Below are 17402 nucleotides of genomic sequence, written 5' to 3' on the forward strand. Positions count from 1 at the left end.
TCACCCGCAATCTCTCTCCTCCTCGACTGGCAGGCGACATGTTTGATAACTTTCATCTCCTTCTCTTCTCTCCATGGCTCTCTCCTTATTCTGGCTCCCAGGAATGCAATAAACCTCAGGTACTGTATCTATTAACACTGTTGTCTGTTGTGTGTTTACTATATGTCGGCGTGAAAGTGAGTGGGTGTGTGTGTGTCTTCTGCCTTTTCTAGGCGTCTGTGTCTGTGCTTCTGTCAGTTGGGTTTATCTGTGTCTGTTCCCCCGTTTGTTGTGTCTGTAGACCTCCTTAATGAGTTCCTTCCATTTGATGGCACTTGGTGGTTGAATAAGGCGAAGAAGAGGGAAGCCGGCACCACACCCAACTTCCATCACCCCAACAGCACAACACGAATTGAATTATTCTAAAAGAGCCCTGATAAAAATAAACATAAATCAGTCCATCTTTTGCTTCCATACATATTATCTTGGTCTGGATCAGAGAATAAAAATGCTCCTGTGAGAACAGACCTAATCACGTTGGCGAGTGATGACAGAGAAATGATAAACATCACTTCTGGTGCAGTTTATGGTCTTGTAAACTGAGATAATGGCGACTATTACGCTGATTGAGGTGCGTAGCGTCTGAAACACTGCTGACGCTCCTGATAAGGATCTTGACTTGTCTTTAGGCTCTTTGGATCGTTGCTGGTCCCGCTGTGTGTCTGGTTTTAGCTGGTCCTGCGTCAGTGTTGCGATGATCTTCCGATAGCGCTGTTAATATGCTAAGTGTTTGATTATGATGGCTTTTAAAGGTACTTTATCCGAGCATCAAACAGCTGTTTAAAGACACGTCTGACATTCGTGGCCCCTTTCCGCTTGGTCTGTAACCGACGTGTCGTATTTCAGTATGTCGTCACGCAGTCCTGCGATGTCCAGGCCGAAATGGATGGCAAGGAAGCGGTAGGAAAAGATCAGAGCTCAAGGTGTTGAGTAGTCAGACCTGCTGAGAAATGCGAGAGCACAGAGAGCAAACCTGCCACTCTCGGCCGAGGAAAAGCCGAGCTCCTATTTTTAGAGCTGTCCTCTGTGACAACCTGCTCTGCTTCAGCTGTGCACGGATACAAAAGCCTGCGTTTTGAATAGACATTGTGTCGGCGCCGCAGCGGTGAACGCAAACGGTTCATTGTACACCTCTTTATTATTATTGCTTTCTTGCCTCCTGCATTCCTTCATCTTTGTTTCGACTCAAATTTATTCCGAGGAGCTTTTTTTAGAGCTGCAGCTGTTTGTTTTCACTATCGTTCCATTATTTTCTCAATGAGTTCACTAATGTTTATTTGCATAAAATATAAATGCCCTTTACAATTTCCCAAAGCCCAAGTTGACTCATTTAAATTATCTTTCTTCTCTCATAAACACATTCAGTTTACTGTAAAACTAAGATAATAAGCAAATAAATTGAATATCCAACTCATTTGGGTTGAAAATTGACTTACAAGGTTCAATCAATCATTTCAATAATAACAGTTTAATTTAGTTTTGACCAATTAATCAACTAATTGTTTCGGCTCGAGGTCTTTTACAGTATTTTTTAATTAGCAAAGACAGTGAAAATGACTTGACTGTCAAACATGGACATTGTGATAGATGAAACACAACTCACTTCATTTATTTTCTACATTATCTAATGCAGTTAATAAGCATTTTGAGTTGCAGTGAATTTGTTTCATTGCTTCTCCAAACCATCTCCTTTTTAGCACGGACGCCAAAAGCAGAATCTGTGTTTATAGTTATTCATAGCAACAAATCAGACGTTTTGCTTTGATGGAAATGGAACAGATATTTTTGGGTGTTTTGAGTTTTTCAGCTCGATAGTTCCGGTGAAACTTTGCCTCATGCCGCAGAGGAAACCAAGCTACTCATTTACAGCCAGCTGTGGTTCATTTCTCATCCGGTGTTACAGAACACACTAACTGACATTTGATGTGCTTTTCATGTCAGTTTTGACATTCAAAGACCTTTTTGAAAGCTGAGTATTTTCAAAAGGGTTGACAGATGACATTTATTTAGATGGTAATGAGCACGCGTGGCGAGGATAACAAAGCGCGGCGTGTTTTTGTTGTTTGTGCCACTTAAATCTGATCCCAATCTCTGCGAACAATTGGTAGCAGAACTGTTTGATCTGTTCAGTGCGGCGCTGAAGCAGCTGCTGCAGGAGATATTTGAGATATTAATAACGATGTGTAGTCTTAGTCGTCTGGGTAAATAAGGGTTAAAAAATGTTTTCCGTCGTCATATACAAACCTTAATATTGAGCGAGACATGATAGAAGACGGTGATCACAGTGGTTTGGTGCTTTTACTTCAGTTTGAAACAGTAGTCTGGCACACGCGAAGAGAGACTTAAATCAAACCTTCATATTTTATTATTTAGATCCCAATTATCGAGGGTTTTGGGGCCAATGCAGTAAAAAAAATTCCAATACATATATTTCGGTTGATCTAATACATCGTTATCCAACCCTTTTGTCAACGAAATAACGTTTGATATTTTACAGTTGAGCCATAAATGTTAATATAAATAACTACAAATAAAAAGGAAAAAAAGAACCAAATGTTTAGAACTTAAGAATCAAGGATATATTATATACATAAAGCCATTGTTTAGTCTGTAAAACAAAGGTTTTTTTATACTGGCAAACAAACGCAGGTATACCTATTTGTGTGAAAGGTTCAAATCTACTGCTTTTTCATTTATATCTCATGAAATGTAGAGAAACGGGAACATTGGGCAAGAAACACAAAGGTTAAAACTCTGACACAATAAGACCCCCTCACTTCACCTCCTCCCCCACCGTGACTGTAAAGTTAAAGACTTCCAGTTCATAACCTTCCACAGTTAGTCTATAACCCGATCTGGAAACTTCTTGTTCATTATCAACTTTTCAATCTTACTCACTAACCACTGTTTCTCCAGAAGCATCTCTTTTTATTCCCCATTCTGATGTGTGCACCTTGCAGCAGGTGCAGGGGTACGGCAGATGTTTTGCCCCCTGTGCACGTGCTAATACATTTTTTTGAAACACGCCTGGCTGCGTGTGTTCCTGCCATCATTCTTTTCAGAGCAGCATGCAGGTGACATCAGCGTGATAGATGAAATAATGCCACGGGCTGCAACGCGGCTGCAAAACGCAGTCTCTTCATTAGAGCATCTTTCTCACTGTAACAATGGTGTTTAGAGGTGTTGTAAATGGGACTGGTGTCAGGGATTAATGCACCTAGCTGGCAGTCAGCAGTGCTGTGTTTCCTCTGCATGTGGCTTTCTGTTGGCTTACATACACATTCAGCCGATCGAGGGAAGACACAGATCAATAAATGAGAGTGGGTTTGATCCTGAAATAGTCGGCGTGTGTCCATGAGTTGAAGTTGGCTTGAGCAAGATACTGAAGAATTACTGCTCACTCACTGCAGGTCAGATGAGACTGGAAACTGAATTTTTGCTTTTGCAAGATGTAATTTAATTTATTGGGATTAAGACTGCTTGATTCTATATATGCCTTTGTGTCTCACGTGTCCTTTCTTGATATCATCAATACTCTATTTTTATTACTGTCAAAAACCCATTAAAAGACCATTGCCAAAAATGTATTGATCCTTCTAGCAAGTATTGTCTGTGTATCCAAAGGCTGATATAGTTTATATGTACCATAGATCTCCACTGTTTTTTTTGTTTCCCAATCACCATCATGCTCATATAAATACTCACCATCATGCTGATATAAATACTCACCATCATGCTGGTATAAATACTCACCATCATGCTGGTATACATACTCACCATCATGCTGGTATACATACTCACCACCATGCTGGTATAAATACTCACCATCATGCTCATATAAATACTCACCAATGAACCAAATGTGTATTACTCTGCAGCTGAAAATAGTCATGAACAGTGTAATCTGACAAAGAAAAGACACCTTGAGGTATTCAGACACTTGTGTATTTTGTATTATAGTAGCATCCCTCTGGTCATTGTGTATTATCGCAGTATTTCACTCCGTGTTTACTCTCTTGCTGTCAAGCTAGAATGGATGCGGCGAGGTCATGAAAGACACAAAGGATATTGTTGGACTGAAATACTGGTTAAGGAAGGGAACCTCACACATGCAGTCCAGATATGACAGAGTTGTTTGGCTTGCTTCTGTTTGTAGTGCTTGATACTGCAAGTATGCACCTGATTGTAAATGTGACTGCTTAACGATGCTGAAATACTGTTTTATCTCCGCTGTGTTGTGATTGTGATGCAGAAAAAAAATGCAGCGTTTTATTCACGTTGTTTGCTGAAAAACATGTTGACTCAATATCGGTGTCAAAATGCTTGAAATGTGTGCGGCTGGGTCCTCCGCTGTTTTTCTGCTGAGTTGTATAAAGACGTTGAAGGATGTAGATACAATTTGAAGATGCCATGTAATGATCGCTTTTTCTATCACCCCCTGTGTGAGTGTGTGCTGGTGTGTGTGTTTGTGTGTGTGTGCGCGTGCTCATTGTGTGGTGCGCTGGTGTCATCCTGCAGCGTAATGGGGTTTTTATGGTTTTAATGCTACGCATCAGCAAACAAAAGCCATCACATGTCCTACGCCGTAAAGGCTCGGAGCAGCCGGGTTCACAGACTGTTTACAAATGGCAGATGAGGCTCCACCCCCCTCTGCCTCATGCATTTAGCACACAGGGCAATTGAGCATGAGTGCATTTGTGTTATTCTCAAGTGGCGTTTTTCACATCACTGTCACAATCCCCTAAGATCGATGCATCCTGCCTCTTTAGCCTATACATTCAGCTTGTGATTAGTCAGTAAAAAATGGCCTGTTTGTTCCTAGAAAGCTTTAAACAAGAGGGGGGGTTGGCCAGAAAGGTTTGATATTCCCTAGACGCACACCCCGTTGCCGCGGTGATGTAATGATGCCTCTCCACTACCACCACCACCCCCCCCCCCGGTGATTGTTGTAGATGTTAATGGCTGCACAGTGAAGCACCTGAGCCTTTTTTTGTTGTTAGATACATTACATCATGGCTCGGGGCAGGAGAGGTGATGTCATACCCGGGTCTCCAGCTTCCCTGCCCCCACCACAACCTCCCACTCACCTCCCCCCCACTGCTTTGACTGGAGCCGCTCCAAAGCCAGCCAGTTTTACGCTGCTTTCTAGGCATTGTCTGAGGCACAGCAGCCCGGCTCTTTATATCACTGTAACACAAAGCTCACACACAAAATGAATGTGTCAGATGTTTGGTTGGGATTGTTGGACTTTTTCAAACATGCATCCTTGTGGAAGGAGAATATTTTTTATATATTTCTGTGGGTGTTTTTTTAATTCTTTGTATAATTTAAACCTTATCATGCATGAAGATCACAAATAGAATCATGATTCTTTTTAATCAATGCAAATAATGTGTGGCTGCAACCAAGGATTCATTTGATTTATTCATTTGTGATTGTTTAGTCTTCAAAATAGCAGATACTGAAAACAAACCTTTAAATTGCTGTTGTTTTGTCTAATAAACAGTCAGAACCCCCTAAATATATAATATACAACTACTTAAACCAGAGACCAGCAAATCTTCTAGTTTGAGAAGCTGGGAATCTTAAGCATTGTAGGTTAATACATAATTTAAACTAGGATGCACATATCTCCGCCAAGGCCCAACAACCCCCTTGTATTCAAATCTCTCAAACTCTTAAATCAGTTCCCCAAATGTGCTTGATTGTTGTCATGAAGATCCACGAGTTATTCCCTGGGAAAATGGTGAAAAACGCCCCTGTACCGCATCCCTCCACCGAGTTTTATGGAAATCTGATGAAAACATAACCTCTCGCCGGAGGTAAAGGTCAATGATTTAAACGCTCATCAAACTGCTTAAATATTATGCTGATACTCCTATTGATATGCTGACCAGTAGCCTTGATGCTAAAATTACGTTTTAACTGTTCCTATTTCTTGTAGTTATTTTGTGCACAAAAAGCCATGAGTGTTTTGTCTATAATTTATCAAAACATCAAAATGACAGTAATAACAGTGATGGAGCAAGATGACAGAAAATGCCCGGCACTGTCTGAACAAAATGCAGGACGGTGCTTTGACAGCCAAATGACAAACAACGGAAATAACAAAATAAATGTGATGTCCTACTTTTTTGAGGTGTGACACTGTTTGGCGATGTGCTCCTTCATCTTCTATAGAATAATATGTGACGGCTCCAGTCGGTTACTTTGAGGCCTTATTTGTGTTTTTGGTTGTGAACTGAGGTGCTGGCTATTTTGCCGTGTGGCTTTGATCTGCTGATCTGTTGTTTATTGTCTTGGTCAAACTTTAAAACCTGCATTGTTTCGATGTGATGTGTCATTGTCATTTAAAGCATCTCCATCCTCATATCTCCGTCTGTCAGGAGACCTTCATATAAGGGACTGTCTCTGAATCCAATATCCAGAGTCTCTAGAGGCAGGGCCTGTCGCCTACACACACACACACACACACACACACACACACACACACACACACACACACACACACACACACACACACACACACACACACACACACACACACACACACACACACACACACACACACACACACACACACACACACACACACACACATTCTGTCTCGCTCTCACAAAGCAGAGTGTTGTTTAGTTGTTATTTGCAACCCTGTCAGTGATGCTGCCGCTCGCTGTACTACAGTCGAGTGAAAGTGAAGTGGCAGAGTCTATTTTCACTGTCTCTCTTACAAACACACTCGTCTCCCTCCCTCTCTTCATTTCGCCATGTCTCGCTGCCTCCGTCGCCACAGCAACTGAAGGCCCTGGAGGGTGTGTATGGGGCTGGATGGGTGGGTGAATTGGGTGCGGGGGACTCGAGCTCGCCCAGTTGCCATGGCTATCCCTGCTGAGTGACGGCGACGGAGTGACATCACTGCCGCCATGTCTCCGCGTTCCTCTTCCTCCTCTGCCTCTATCTTCCAGCTGCATCTTCACTGGATGCCACTCTTCCTCTCCGTCTGTACGTCTTTCTTTCCCTACTCACTCTCTTAAGAGGAAGTGTGCCTCTGTCTCAGTTTCTGTCTCCTCTCCCCGCCCAGGAAATGGCTTTTACTTTATGCGGTTGCCATGCCAACCGGCTCCAGCCGCTTTCTTGCGCCGGAGCGAGCGTGACAATGGCATTACTCGCACTGTGGCCCCCCTCTCCTCCCTCGATCCCATCCATCCCTCGATCATCTATTCCTCAACCCTTTTCTTTTTGTCCTCCTCTCCTTTCATCTCTCCATGATCTCTCCTCCACTTTCGGCCTCTCTACGCCCTTCTCCTCTTCCCATCTCTCCATTAACCCTCCAGAGGAGCCCAGTGGCTGCTCTTATGGCATCACTGTTGGGCAAGGGAGGAGGTCCTGTCCTGTCCCCCCCATCTCTGCCACCGCCACCATCCCTCCTTCCTCCCCCTCCTCTGACACACATACACACATCCCTCCTCCTCCCACCCCCTTCCTGCTACCGTTACAAACACACACCGCTGGGTTTTAACGTACAGTACTTCGGTGGAGGCTGCAGGCGTCTCGGTCTTCGAATAATCTAATGGTGCATAAAGGCGCTGGACGTGCATGTGCGTGTGTGTAGCTTCACAGAGGGAGGGGAGAGAGAGAGAGAGAGAGAGAGAGAGAGGGTGAAGAGGCGGAGGAAGCAAACGTGAGAGTGAAAGTGTTGTCAGCCATTTTTCTCATCTTTTTTTTTCTCTCCTCCTCCTCCTCCTCCTCCTGTTTTCTGCTTTATTATCGGCGCGCTGCTGCTGCGCTCCGGCTGTGGATGTGATTGTCAAGTGCGCGCAGAGAAGCAGCTGTTTTTTTTTTTTTTCTTGCGTCCTGGATAAGAGGATATTTCTTCTCTGTTTCACCCTCCTCCTCCTCCTCTTCATCCGTGGGGGTTTTAAGATATTTCCGCGGGGAGGCTGGAGGTGAACGCTGGTGTGGAGACTCTTGAATCAGGCCAAGGAACAGCGGATACTCCCCAAAAAAACTGACAAGACGGTGCAGCCAGCCGAGGGAGTGGAGAGGGCAGGGGGGGCTTGGATTGGATATGATGGGGGTTCATGCCGTAGCATAGAGCAGCTCCGGGATGTTAGATTTTAACCTGGCGAACATTTTTTCATTATGAAACCATTAGCAGCGTCAGACAGCAATGGAGTCCCGAGCCAGCAAGATAAAACCCCGGTAAGTAGCGCTATCGACGTGCATCGTTTTCTCTCCCTCGCTCCTCTTCTGTTTTTTTTCCTCCCCTCGCCCTCATTTATGACCCAGTAGATATGATTACCGGCCGTGTAATGGATGTGCATCGGATTTCTATCGAGCCTGCAGAAGATGAATGAACGCAGGGCGGAGGAAGGGCGAGACAGGAACCTGGACGGGGCTGATCGGAGGCTGGTTATCGCCCCGTCGAGCCTCCGATGTGTGTCAGTGTGTTGTACTAGAAACGGCCGCCATGTGCTTGCTGTCACTCGAAGCAGACGCGCGCATACACGCGCACAACGATGTTAGGAGACTATATTGGGCTTATGGGCCCGTAGCACATCGTGGGGATTATTAAAATATAGCAGCAGGTATTAAACGGGGTAAAACCCTATTTAAGTGTCATGCAAACATACCACACATGCACGCAGGGATCCGGTGGTGCAGGTGTGTGCAGGTGTGTGCATGTGTGTGCGGTGCAAATAACGCCCACATGCACGCGCGGACCAGGTGGTGCAGGTGTGTTTTAACGACCGACGTCTCTGCCCTCGTTATGTTTTACGACGCACCGAGGTGACAATATTTGATTGTAGGTCCGTAAGATGACATTAACCACGCCAGCCAATCAGCTGCACCACATGTCGTTTGCATTGCAGAAGAACAACAGTAAAAGCTGTAATAGATCAGGGTGGTTTGGTCGGAGAGGTGATGTCATGTGTGCAGAGATGAAGCTGCACTAAATTCAGTGATCCCACCTTTTTTAGCCTCTTGGAGCTGCAGGCGTGTGAATCCTGCAAGAACACACTGATCAGTTGCATGAATCCTTCAGTTTCTGGTCAGTCTCTTGTTTGTGGCGAGCAGCTGAGACGCTTCAGGTTCTGACCCACCGGGTTCCTCTGGTCGCCGGTGGCGCTGTCCGAGGTGCTGGAGGCGGCTCCGGCAGATGGAGGCCCGAGCTGATCTGCACTTGAACGGTGAACGGATTGATCGGCTGCCTGTCAGCGCTGCTGGCATCACTCACACTCACACACACACACACACACACACACACACACACACACACACACACACACACACACCGGGACCACACAGACACACACGCCAGCAGGGTTGTAAATCACACTGATGGACGGTTACTGGATCATAGAGCACAGACGCCGACCTAAAGAATCACCGTAATATTCCTATAATAGTAATAGATGTGGTACTTGTTGATGCTATACTTCATCTGCTGTCGGTTCCCTTGGTGAGGCCTCATATAGGCTAAGAGCCAATAGTAGTCTCTGCAGTTGTAACGACTCAATTTCTAGACCTTCTTAATGTACATATGTGCATATTTAAATAACCTTTTTTACAGCATATGAGTGTATGTGAAGTATGGCTTTTTTTTTTTTGCTGGTACTGTTAAACTGAAATAGATCTTTCAACATTGATTGGACTGGTTTTCCATAAATAGCTCAAAAAGCACCCAGTGATTGGTAGCAGCTCTACACACATAACAAATACACTTAAAGTATCGTTAAACACTTATTGTGTGGTTACTATAGTTGCTTTTAACAGGGAAAAGCAAAACAGCACAGTTGCCTTCAAGTAGCACATTAAATTCAAGAACCCTTCACTGGCAGGATGCCATCATATCTGCAGCCAAAACCTGATTAAAGTCCAACACACATGCACGTCAAATCAGACTAAGCTTTTATGTCAAACATTGGGAAACATGAGTGTAACGATCTCAGTTTGGCTCATTTAACAATCGGCATCTTTCAGCTTGTGTCAGTCGCCCACATCCGGTATTTTGCACTCAGGACAAACAGGAGTATTTTTATATTTTTGATTTCTTTTAATATACAATCATGTTAAAGGTCTTAACGTTTGACCTTCACTGTTTTTCTTCTCTATCTTTCCCTCCACCCCCCTCATTCCTTATTGTTTGTTTTGTTTTTAGCATATAAATGAGGGTTTGTGTAAATATTAATTTAGCCCAGCAGGAAACCCACCATGGGCAAAGTCAATAACAGCCACCAGATCCTATTACAGTAATGACATCACCAGAGTAGGCTTTTGACCATTGGCTGCAATATGTATGTAATTTACAGAACTCTGCAGACCTGTGATTTACATTCCTACAGCTGCACTTTACCTTGACAGCAACAAGGCACATGTTGAATCACACCATCACAGTACATTTCATGTTGATTTATCAGGTTTTATGGACCTGGCTGTGAATGCCGTCTCCTTATCTTTGAACATTTTGTTGAATTGATGGTGATATACAGACGACCTGCGCCCAAATGTTTTAGCCTCGCTGGGCCTAGGTAATAAATCTGTGGGTTGCATTCAGGGTCTTGACGCTGGTGGCCGTCTTTGTATATAACCTGTGCTTCTTTAGTTTCCTGAAATGTAAGAAAAACACATAAATCTCATGATCTGTATCCTTTATAATCTTGTCAAAACTCAATAACATGAACATTGTGCAAAGAAACCTACTTTATGAAGATTTAGTGTCCTGTTGCACTTCCACTCGTATACTCTTTACCGTAGCTAACGTCTAGTTAGTCTAGTGGACTGTATTCCTCATTATAGATAGTCATCTCCCCCTGTCTAGCTGCTGGATTGTGTGGTGCTGACTGGCAGCGCTGTAGGGAGAGGAAAGCCCACAGTGCATATCAGACCCATTTAATCGGACACCCTACCGAAAAGGTTTTAATCTTTTGATCCGTGAGGCCCGGGAAAGCGAGAAACTGCCACCGTGGTCAGGGGAAACTCTGAGATGTGCTTGTTGTCTCTTTAAACAAGCAGAATTAAAACCATGAGAAATGTTTTAAGAGGCTGTGAAGCTGAAGACTATTTTGTCATTGTGTTTTGCTAAATAATCTAAATCCAATAAACCAGCTCTTTTATTCAACTTTGTTCAGTGAAAGAAGGGCTTCTTTTTTTGGGACTTGTCAACGTTTTGCACGCCACTCAGGGTTGATTTCTGAGCTTGGCCACCCGCAGCATTGGACAGCTAGTGTCGTAGCACAGATTCACCCCCCGGGCATCTAAAGGCGGTAAAGAGATTGAGAGCCAGCCAGCGCTTCCACCCAGGGCTTCCACCCAGCAATCTAGGTCATTAGGTCTACAGTGTAATTTAAGGAGCGCCACATCTGCTCACATGTAGGCAGAGCTGTGGCTGGAGCATTAGAGCGATGCTTAATCCTCCTGCGACAGCTGATTGTACGCATTCTCGACTCGCGCTTCTGCAGAGCTCACTTCATTTGTTTGAGAGAGAGTGCTGAATTTGGAGCACAGGAGCACAGAGGGGACGATATAAGGTAGGATGATGGTCTGAATGTTGAGAGCTGTGGTTGATGCTGAGTCTATTATAACCTGATTTCAAGAAACCTGTTATTTCAGACTCTGTAGATCAATTGGAGGTAACAATGCATGGTGCATGTATTGCCGTGTTCTTGTGCCACTGATTGGAAAAGCTTAATGGGTGCATGTCATTATTGTTGTGCTGGCATCCATCTTGCCCCAATATCTTACATGCCGTTGGGCCAAGGAGGTCAATGGACCACATGCTTATAGACTGAATGTACCCTGGCTTATTGACCAACAGACGGATGACCTAAATGAGTGGAGTGAAAGGATTAAGTGTTTATTATCCTCTCCCTTTATCCCTCTTTGCTGCCGTCCCTTTATCTCTCTCTCTTTCCGGGGGGAGGGGCTTGTACGTATACAAAGGGCAAAGGGGGGGGGGGTTATTATTGGGACGTTTCCGAGCTGGTTGTGGAAACCAGTGGGGATATTATTATTGACATGTAGACCACTCCAGTGCCCGGCTGGAAGGCCTTATCGACACAACTCCACATGACTGGTCTTGTACTCAATAATGAGAATATTCAATTAATTTAGCCCCAGTGCCCTCCCACTTATTGAGTGTGCAACCAAATTGTTAAGAGTATGTTAACAATGACAGAATACACTTGATGTTAATCTTCAAAATGGATCAGGAATATATGTATATTTTTTTTAGGCTAAGGATGTTGGGTAATGTAGTTTTCTAGCAAGCATGAGCAGTTAATTTGAGCCCATAGACTGTATATAAAGATGACTCTTGAGTCTTTGGTTTCATTTATAGCCAGAGTCTGTAGTGATCTAAGTGTGGAGCTGCGGTCCCTGCCGATACAGATGCTCAACCAATCACGAGTCAGTCTCAGCTGTCAATCATGACGTTTGACCACATTTTTATAGCCCCTTTCTCGAACCAACATCAGTGTCATAATGTCAACCTAAAATTGGAGAAGCTACCTTTTGAGACAAAATCTTTACAGGTTACTTTGGCAACTGCATCATACTTTTCCGGTTGTGTTATATGAGAGCAATGCACTGAACCATAATCCGTTTAGGTCCCTAAAGTCATCAAAAGAAAATTTGTAGAGGCTTTATCACTCCACTTCCAAACAAAGACATTCATCACACTAACACAATATTGTCCAGCCAGAGATAATAATGTAGGAGTCAGCTGGAGGCACTCAGGGTGAAGTCGAGCAGACGAGGGGATGGAAAATGGTAGCCCCAGAGCAAGGGGGGAGCTAGTGACTGACTGGCCCCTCTGGTCGTCCATTTTGATTGGTGCAGCCAGCCAGATAATTAAACGTGATGGCAATCTTTGACACAGTGTAATCACATCACACCTCGGTACCACAGGAGCTGCACTGTCTGGCCCTCGGTCTCTCGCCAGCGACGCAGGAAGACTCTTTGTGAATAGAAATGTCTCGTATTCTAATCCTACCCCAAACAAACAGCTCAGAACTGTCAAAACAACTTTTGCTAAATTAATTTAGTGACTTAAACACCTTCAGGTTGTCAATTTTTTTTATTGTGGCTCATTAATTTTGAGAAGTCTATCAGTCATGGATTCTAGTTTTCCACATTGATAATTCACTTTCCCTCTCAACTCTATTAAGCCTTAAAGTACGCTGAGTGGCAGACGATCGCTGGAACCCGTGTACCTGCTAATCAACCTTGTACGTATTTCTATCTTAGTGTATTCCATTTGTCATCCAGGAGACTTCACACTGTTTCAGCTGATGAGACCGATTTCCATAACAACCTGAGGCAGTGTAGATATTTACAGCACCAGGTGCATTTTTGAGGTGGATGATGCTGACACCCAGACGACTCTACTTCAAAGACTATTCCAGGTTTCACAGTTCAGGATGTAAAGAAGGAAAAAGCCTGGTTGGTGAACACGAGCCGTCAAATGTCACAGCTACATCAGGATATAATCAAGTTTTTCTCTGACCTTTTATTTACTGGCATTCAAAGCTCAGTTAATATTTTTTCCCATCCAAAGGAAGAAATCCGTGGTCTGTCCACATCTGAAAATATCCAGCGTGTGTAAACTTCCTCTCAAGATGTTTAGATTCAGCTCTGATATCCAACAGCACGACGGATGAGGCAACCTAGTTAAATCAGCCACATTTGACTTTTAGGTGTGAAAATGTAATATTGATGAGCTGCCACAGCCAGAAGTGAAGTTGAAAGTGGGTTCGGAGCGGTCTCCCTGCTGAGTATCAAATATATATTGGTAAATAAAACATTTAGCCATAAAATATTCACATCCATACACCCTGTGAACCAGTTTACGCAGTGTGATTAAATTCATCGCTCACCCCTCTAGCATCTTGTCAGATATGATGAATTTCAACCCAAAAAATATAGAATAATGTATAAAACATCACTTGAAATAAAATGTTACTGATAATATTTAACATTTATATAGATTAAATTATAAAAATGTTAATGTTTTTTTAGTGTCAGTAAAAGGCCAAGTAGAAATACTTCAGAACCTAAGCTGACATCTTTTTATTTATTTGGTTATTGTGTCTAAAAGCCCAAAATAATCATTGATAATTATATAAAAGAAAAAAGCAGGAAAACACACATTTATTCGTTGATCTTTTTTGCTTGATAACTGATTGAAAACCTTTTAAATGATTACCAACTTTTTTCCTCAATGATTTCAGCTCAACAACATTAAAAAAAAAGTCACCGTACTAACAGCCGTACTTTTGTTTGATTCATCTCCTTCCCATACTTTCAGCAGGAGGTTTGTGATGTAGTTTAAATCTCAGGTTCTTCTCCATAGCGACGTGGGGTTTGGCGCAAAACATGGCTAATTACAGTGGGGCTTTCGAATCACGCAGAAGGGTTTCCCCCAATTACTGCCTGGTATTCGTTCAGATTATCCAAGTTGCTTTAATTGGGGTATTTCCTTAATGTATGCAGCACTTCTTGTTCGTTTGCTCGGTTCATGAAAGCAGCTCTTGCGTATTTAATGGCTAACCGCCGATATCTACTGGTTTGTCAGAGGAAAAAATGTGTCACTCAGTTTTTGGCATCTTTCTATTGTCAGTTAAGAGCGATTTTAGACTCTTTAGATTCCCCCCCTTTTTTTAAACCTCCCCTTTCTGATTTGTGATTTTACCCGACAGCTCTTTAACCAACATACAGAGGGGGGTTGAAGCGGAGGGGCCTGTTTTTCAGTCCCATATTGTCCTAAACCTGATAAAGGTTTTTTTGACGGATCCATAAAGTCGAGTTATTAAATTAACAACTTGTCTTTTCTGCCTTTTCTTTTGCTTTCATTGTAGATTATGTGTAAGCGGCGGAGTGGAGCTCTTGCAGTGGGAGTAATTAATGTTTTAGTTCTGTTAACAATGAGTAATCACAACAATTGGAAAAATCATTTTTATTCTACCCTTTAGCAATTAACATTTACAGGGCCGTTTTATAGTTTTTGTATAAAGCAATTGCAGGAAATCCATTGTCATTAAAACAGCTATTAACTGAATGTCCGCTTCACCAAAACATTTTATATTTCATGAGACTTTTCAAATATAAAATAGGGAAGAAAATGGAATATCATCCAAGCATAGTAGACGGTTCCTACACGATATATTTCCAGTCAAACCGAAGAACAACGTGCCGCTAAGGCCTGGCAGTCAGTGAGTGTCAGTGTGAGTGACCAGTGGTGGTTGCTGGGCTGGATGATACTGACCATGTGTGTGTATGTTGTGTGTGTGTGTACGTGCAGCTCCCCGCAGACTTCAGCCGACTTCACCTGGCCGACGGCTTGCACCCACAGGTGACCCACGTCTCCTCCAGCCACTCAGGATGTAGTATCACCAGCGACTCTGGAAGCAGCAGCCTGTCAGACATTTACCAGGTAAGGCCCCCCCCCCCCCCCCCCACACCCAAACTTGGTGCTGGATCCCCCACCTGGACTCCCCTGGATAGTTGAGTAGGTGCAGTAGTTTTTTAGTAGGTGGAGTAATAAAGAAGTTCCATCTGTTGGGCTCGGGTTTGGTGTCTAATGTTGTTGTTTATTTACACTCTTAAACATTAAGTATCTTAAGCTGCTTTCAGACATGAACTGTCAGATGCTCCGGATGTTCTTCTCCTGCCTGCCCCCTCGTAAAATGTCCGGGTGAGTCAATGTGAGAATACAACAGGAAAATGTCCGGAAAATTTAGAGAGAGCAAGTGTACATGCAAGTACATGATGTTTCTCTCATGTTACGAACAAACAGACTAAATATATCTTGGGCTGAAAAAGATGTCAAACACGTAGAAGAAGCCGATGATGTCAACTTGGAAAGACGAAAAGATTCGAGACCTCTTGGTGATAAGACTCGACGCTGGTGATCTTCTCTGGTGCCGTCCCTCACCTGAATGTTTCAGACATTTTCCTGTTGTTGTTGTTGTGAACGCATCTGATGCAGAAAATCTTCTGCTCCGCTTTTCATATGTAAAAGAAAATTGCTCAGACCCAATTTTCAGGACATTTTCCAAGGTTCATGTCTGGAAACAGCTTTAAAAAACATCTTTCAGCACTTTGGGAAATACCTTTATTCTCCTTCTTGCCTGAAGTTACATGATACCACTCATACCACGAGCATCCAGTTAGCTTAGCTCAGCATATTTGATTTGAATGGCACATGTTTTCAACAAATTAAACAAAATTGTGCTACACCTGTTGTTTCCCCCCCTGTTTCCAGTCTTTATGCTAAGTTAAACTAAGCTGTTCATAGCTGACTCAGCTTTATATATTTACTGTACAAAAACAAGAGTGGTATCAGTCTTCTCATCTAACTCTCATGGTCTCATGTTTGTCTATAGGAGAGTTGGGTTGTAACCAAATAGGGAGCATGTAGTTGAACAATATATTTTCTAGTATAATGTGGTAATAATATATAATCTTAGTGGATAGATTAAGTAAGAGGGTCAAACTGATATTAGTCTCATTAAGTACTCATAACACGAGATAAGCAGCATAATAAGCCATTTCTTGACTTGCAATTTTATGGTAAAATAACCCCCAAAAAAAGCTATAGGCCACTAGACAGAATCAGATTAGCATTGCTGGAATGATAATGAAAATATAACACTTATTAATGTCAGTTAAAAAAAATAAACTGGTCCGCCAGCTTCAACAGTGGTAACTAAAACACGATACTGCTCAGAAGAACGCCCACACACACACACACACACAAACACAAATTCTCGTGACTGTGGACGTGCCCCAAACCCTGCAACTAATCCTCTTAACATAGCACACCCACCCCATTGGCTCCCAGTGCCGTCACCTGCTGTGAGCCTATTTATGTGTGTGTGTGTGTGTGCTTGTTTGTCTGTGTGCTTGTGACTGTGCTCAGGGGCATCAGTCAGAATCCCTTCATTTTGTTCAGACTGATTCCTGGCTCGTGTTTGTGTGTGCAGGGGCGTTAAATTGTTTAAATGCAGCTGTATAGTTGCATGTGTGTGTGGGGCTGGTATGAGTGAGCATTACTGTCGAGTCTTTGTGTGTGTGTGTGTGAGTGTTATTGTGTGCGAGTGTGTGTGCTCGGCCATGCTGTCGCTGGCTGGGGCAGGTTGAACAGGCTCTACTGTCCCCAGTCTGTGATCCTGGTCTTATAGCCATCTGCTAGCAGCTCTCTGGCAGTCCCTTGATATCTCTGTCTCTGAATCTCACACACACACACACACACACACACACACACACACACACACACACACACAACTGTCCCATTTATCCTCGTTTGCTGGATCCCTGCACACACAGCTTTTCTCTAACCTGTAGAAAAACCTCTTTCCTTG

The 17402-nt window shown here is 43.3% G+C and overlaps 1 protein-coding gene across 19 annotated transcripts in view; it reads left to right on the forward strand.

Annotated features, from left to right (window-relative positions):
- rapgef2 (Rap guanine nucleotide exchange factor (GEF) 2) overlaps window positions 1–17402 on the forward strand; it is a 96923-nt gene that overhangs the window by 58897 nt on the left and 20624 nt on the right. For 12 of the 19 annotated variants that reach the window (XR_004615324.1, XM_034598990.1, XM_034598991.1 and 9 more), the window contains 2 exons: window positions 102–119; window positions 15341–15472. The exons of 1 other annotated variant lie outside the window; for it this stretch is intronic. Coding sequence is in view for 17 of the 18 variants with exons in the window: in XM_034598990.1 (XP_034454881.1) it covers window positions 102–119; window positions 15341–15472 (150 nt within the window). In the remaining variant the exon portion in view is untranslated. Of the gene's footprint in view, window positions 1–101; window positions 120–7748; window positions 8242–15340; window positions 15473–17402 lie in introns of those variants that run through there. 6 more of the 19 variants (XM_034598987.1, XM_034598989.1, XM_034599002.1 and 3 more) reach the window with 5 other exon arrangements.

The sequence above is a fragment of the Hippoglossus hippoglossus genome, chromosome 10 (genome assembly GCF_009819705.1).
Source record: "Hippoglossus hippoglossus isolate fHipHip1 chromosome 10, fHipHip1.pri, whole genome shotgun sequence".
Classification (NCBI taxonomy): domain Eukaryota; kingdom Metazoa; phylum Chordata; class Actinopteri; order Pleuronectiformes; family Pleuronectidae; genus Hippoglossus; species Hippoglossus hippoglossus.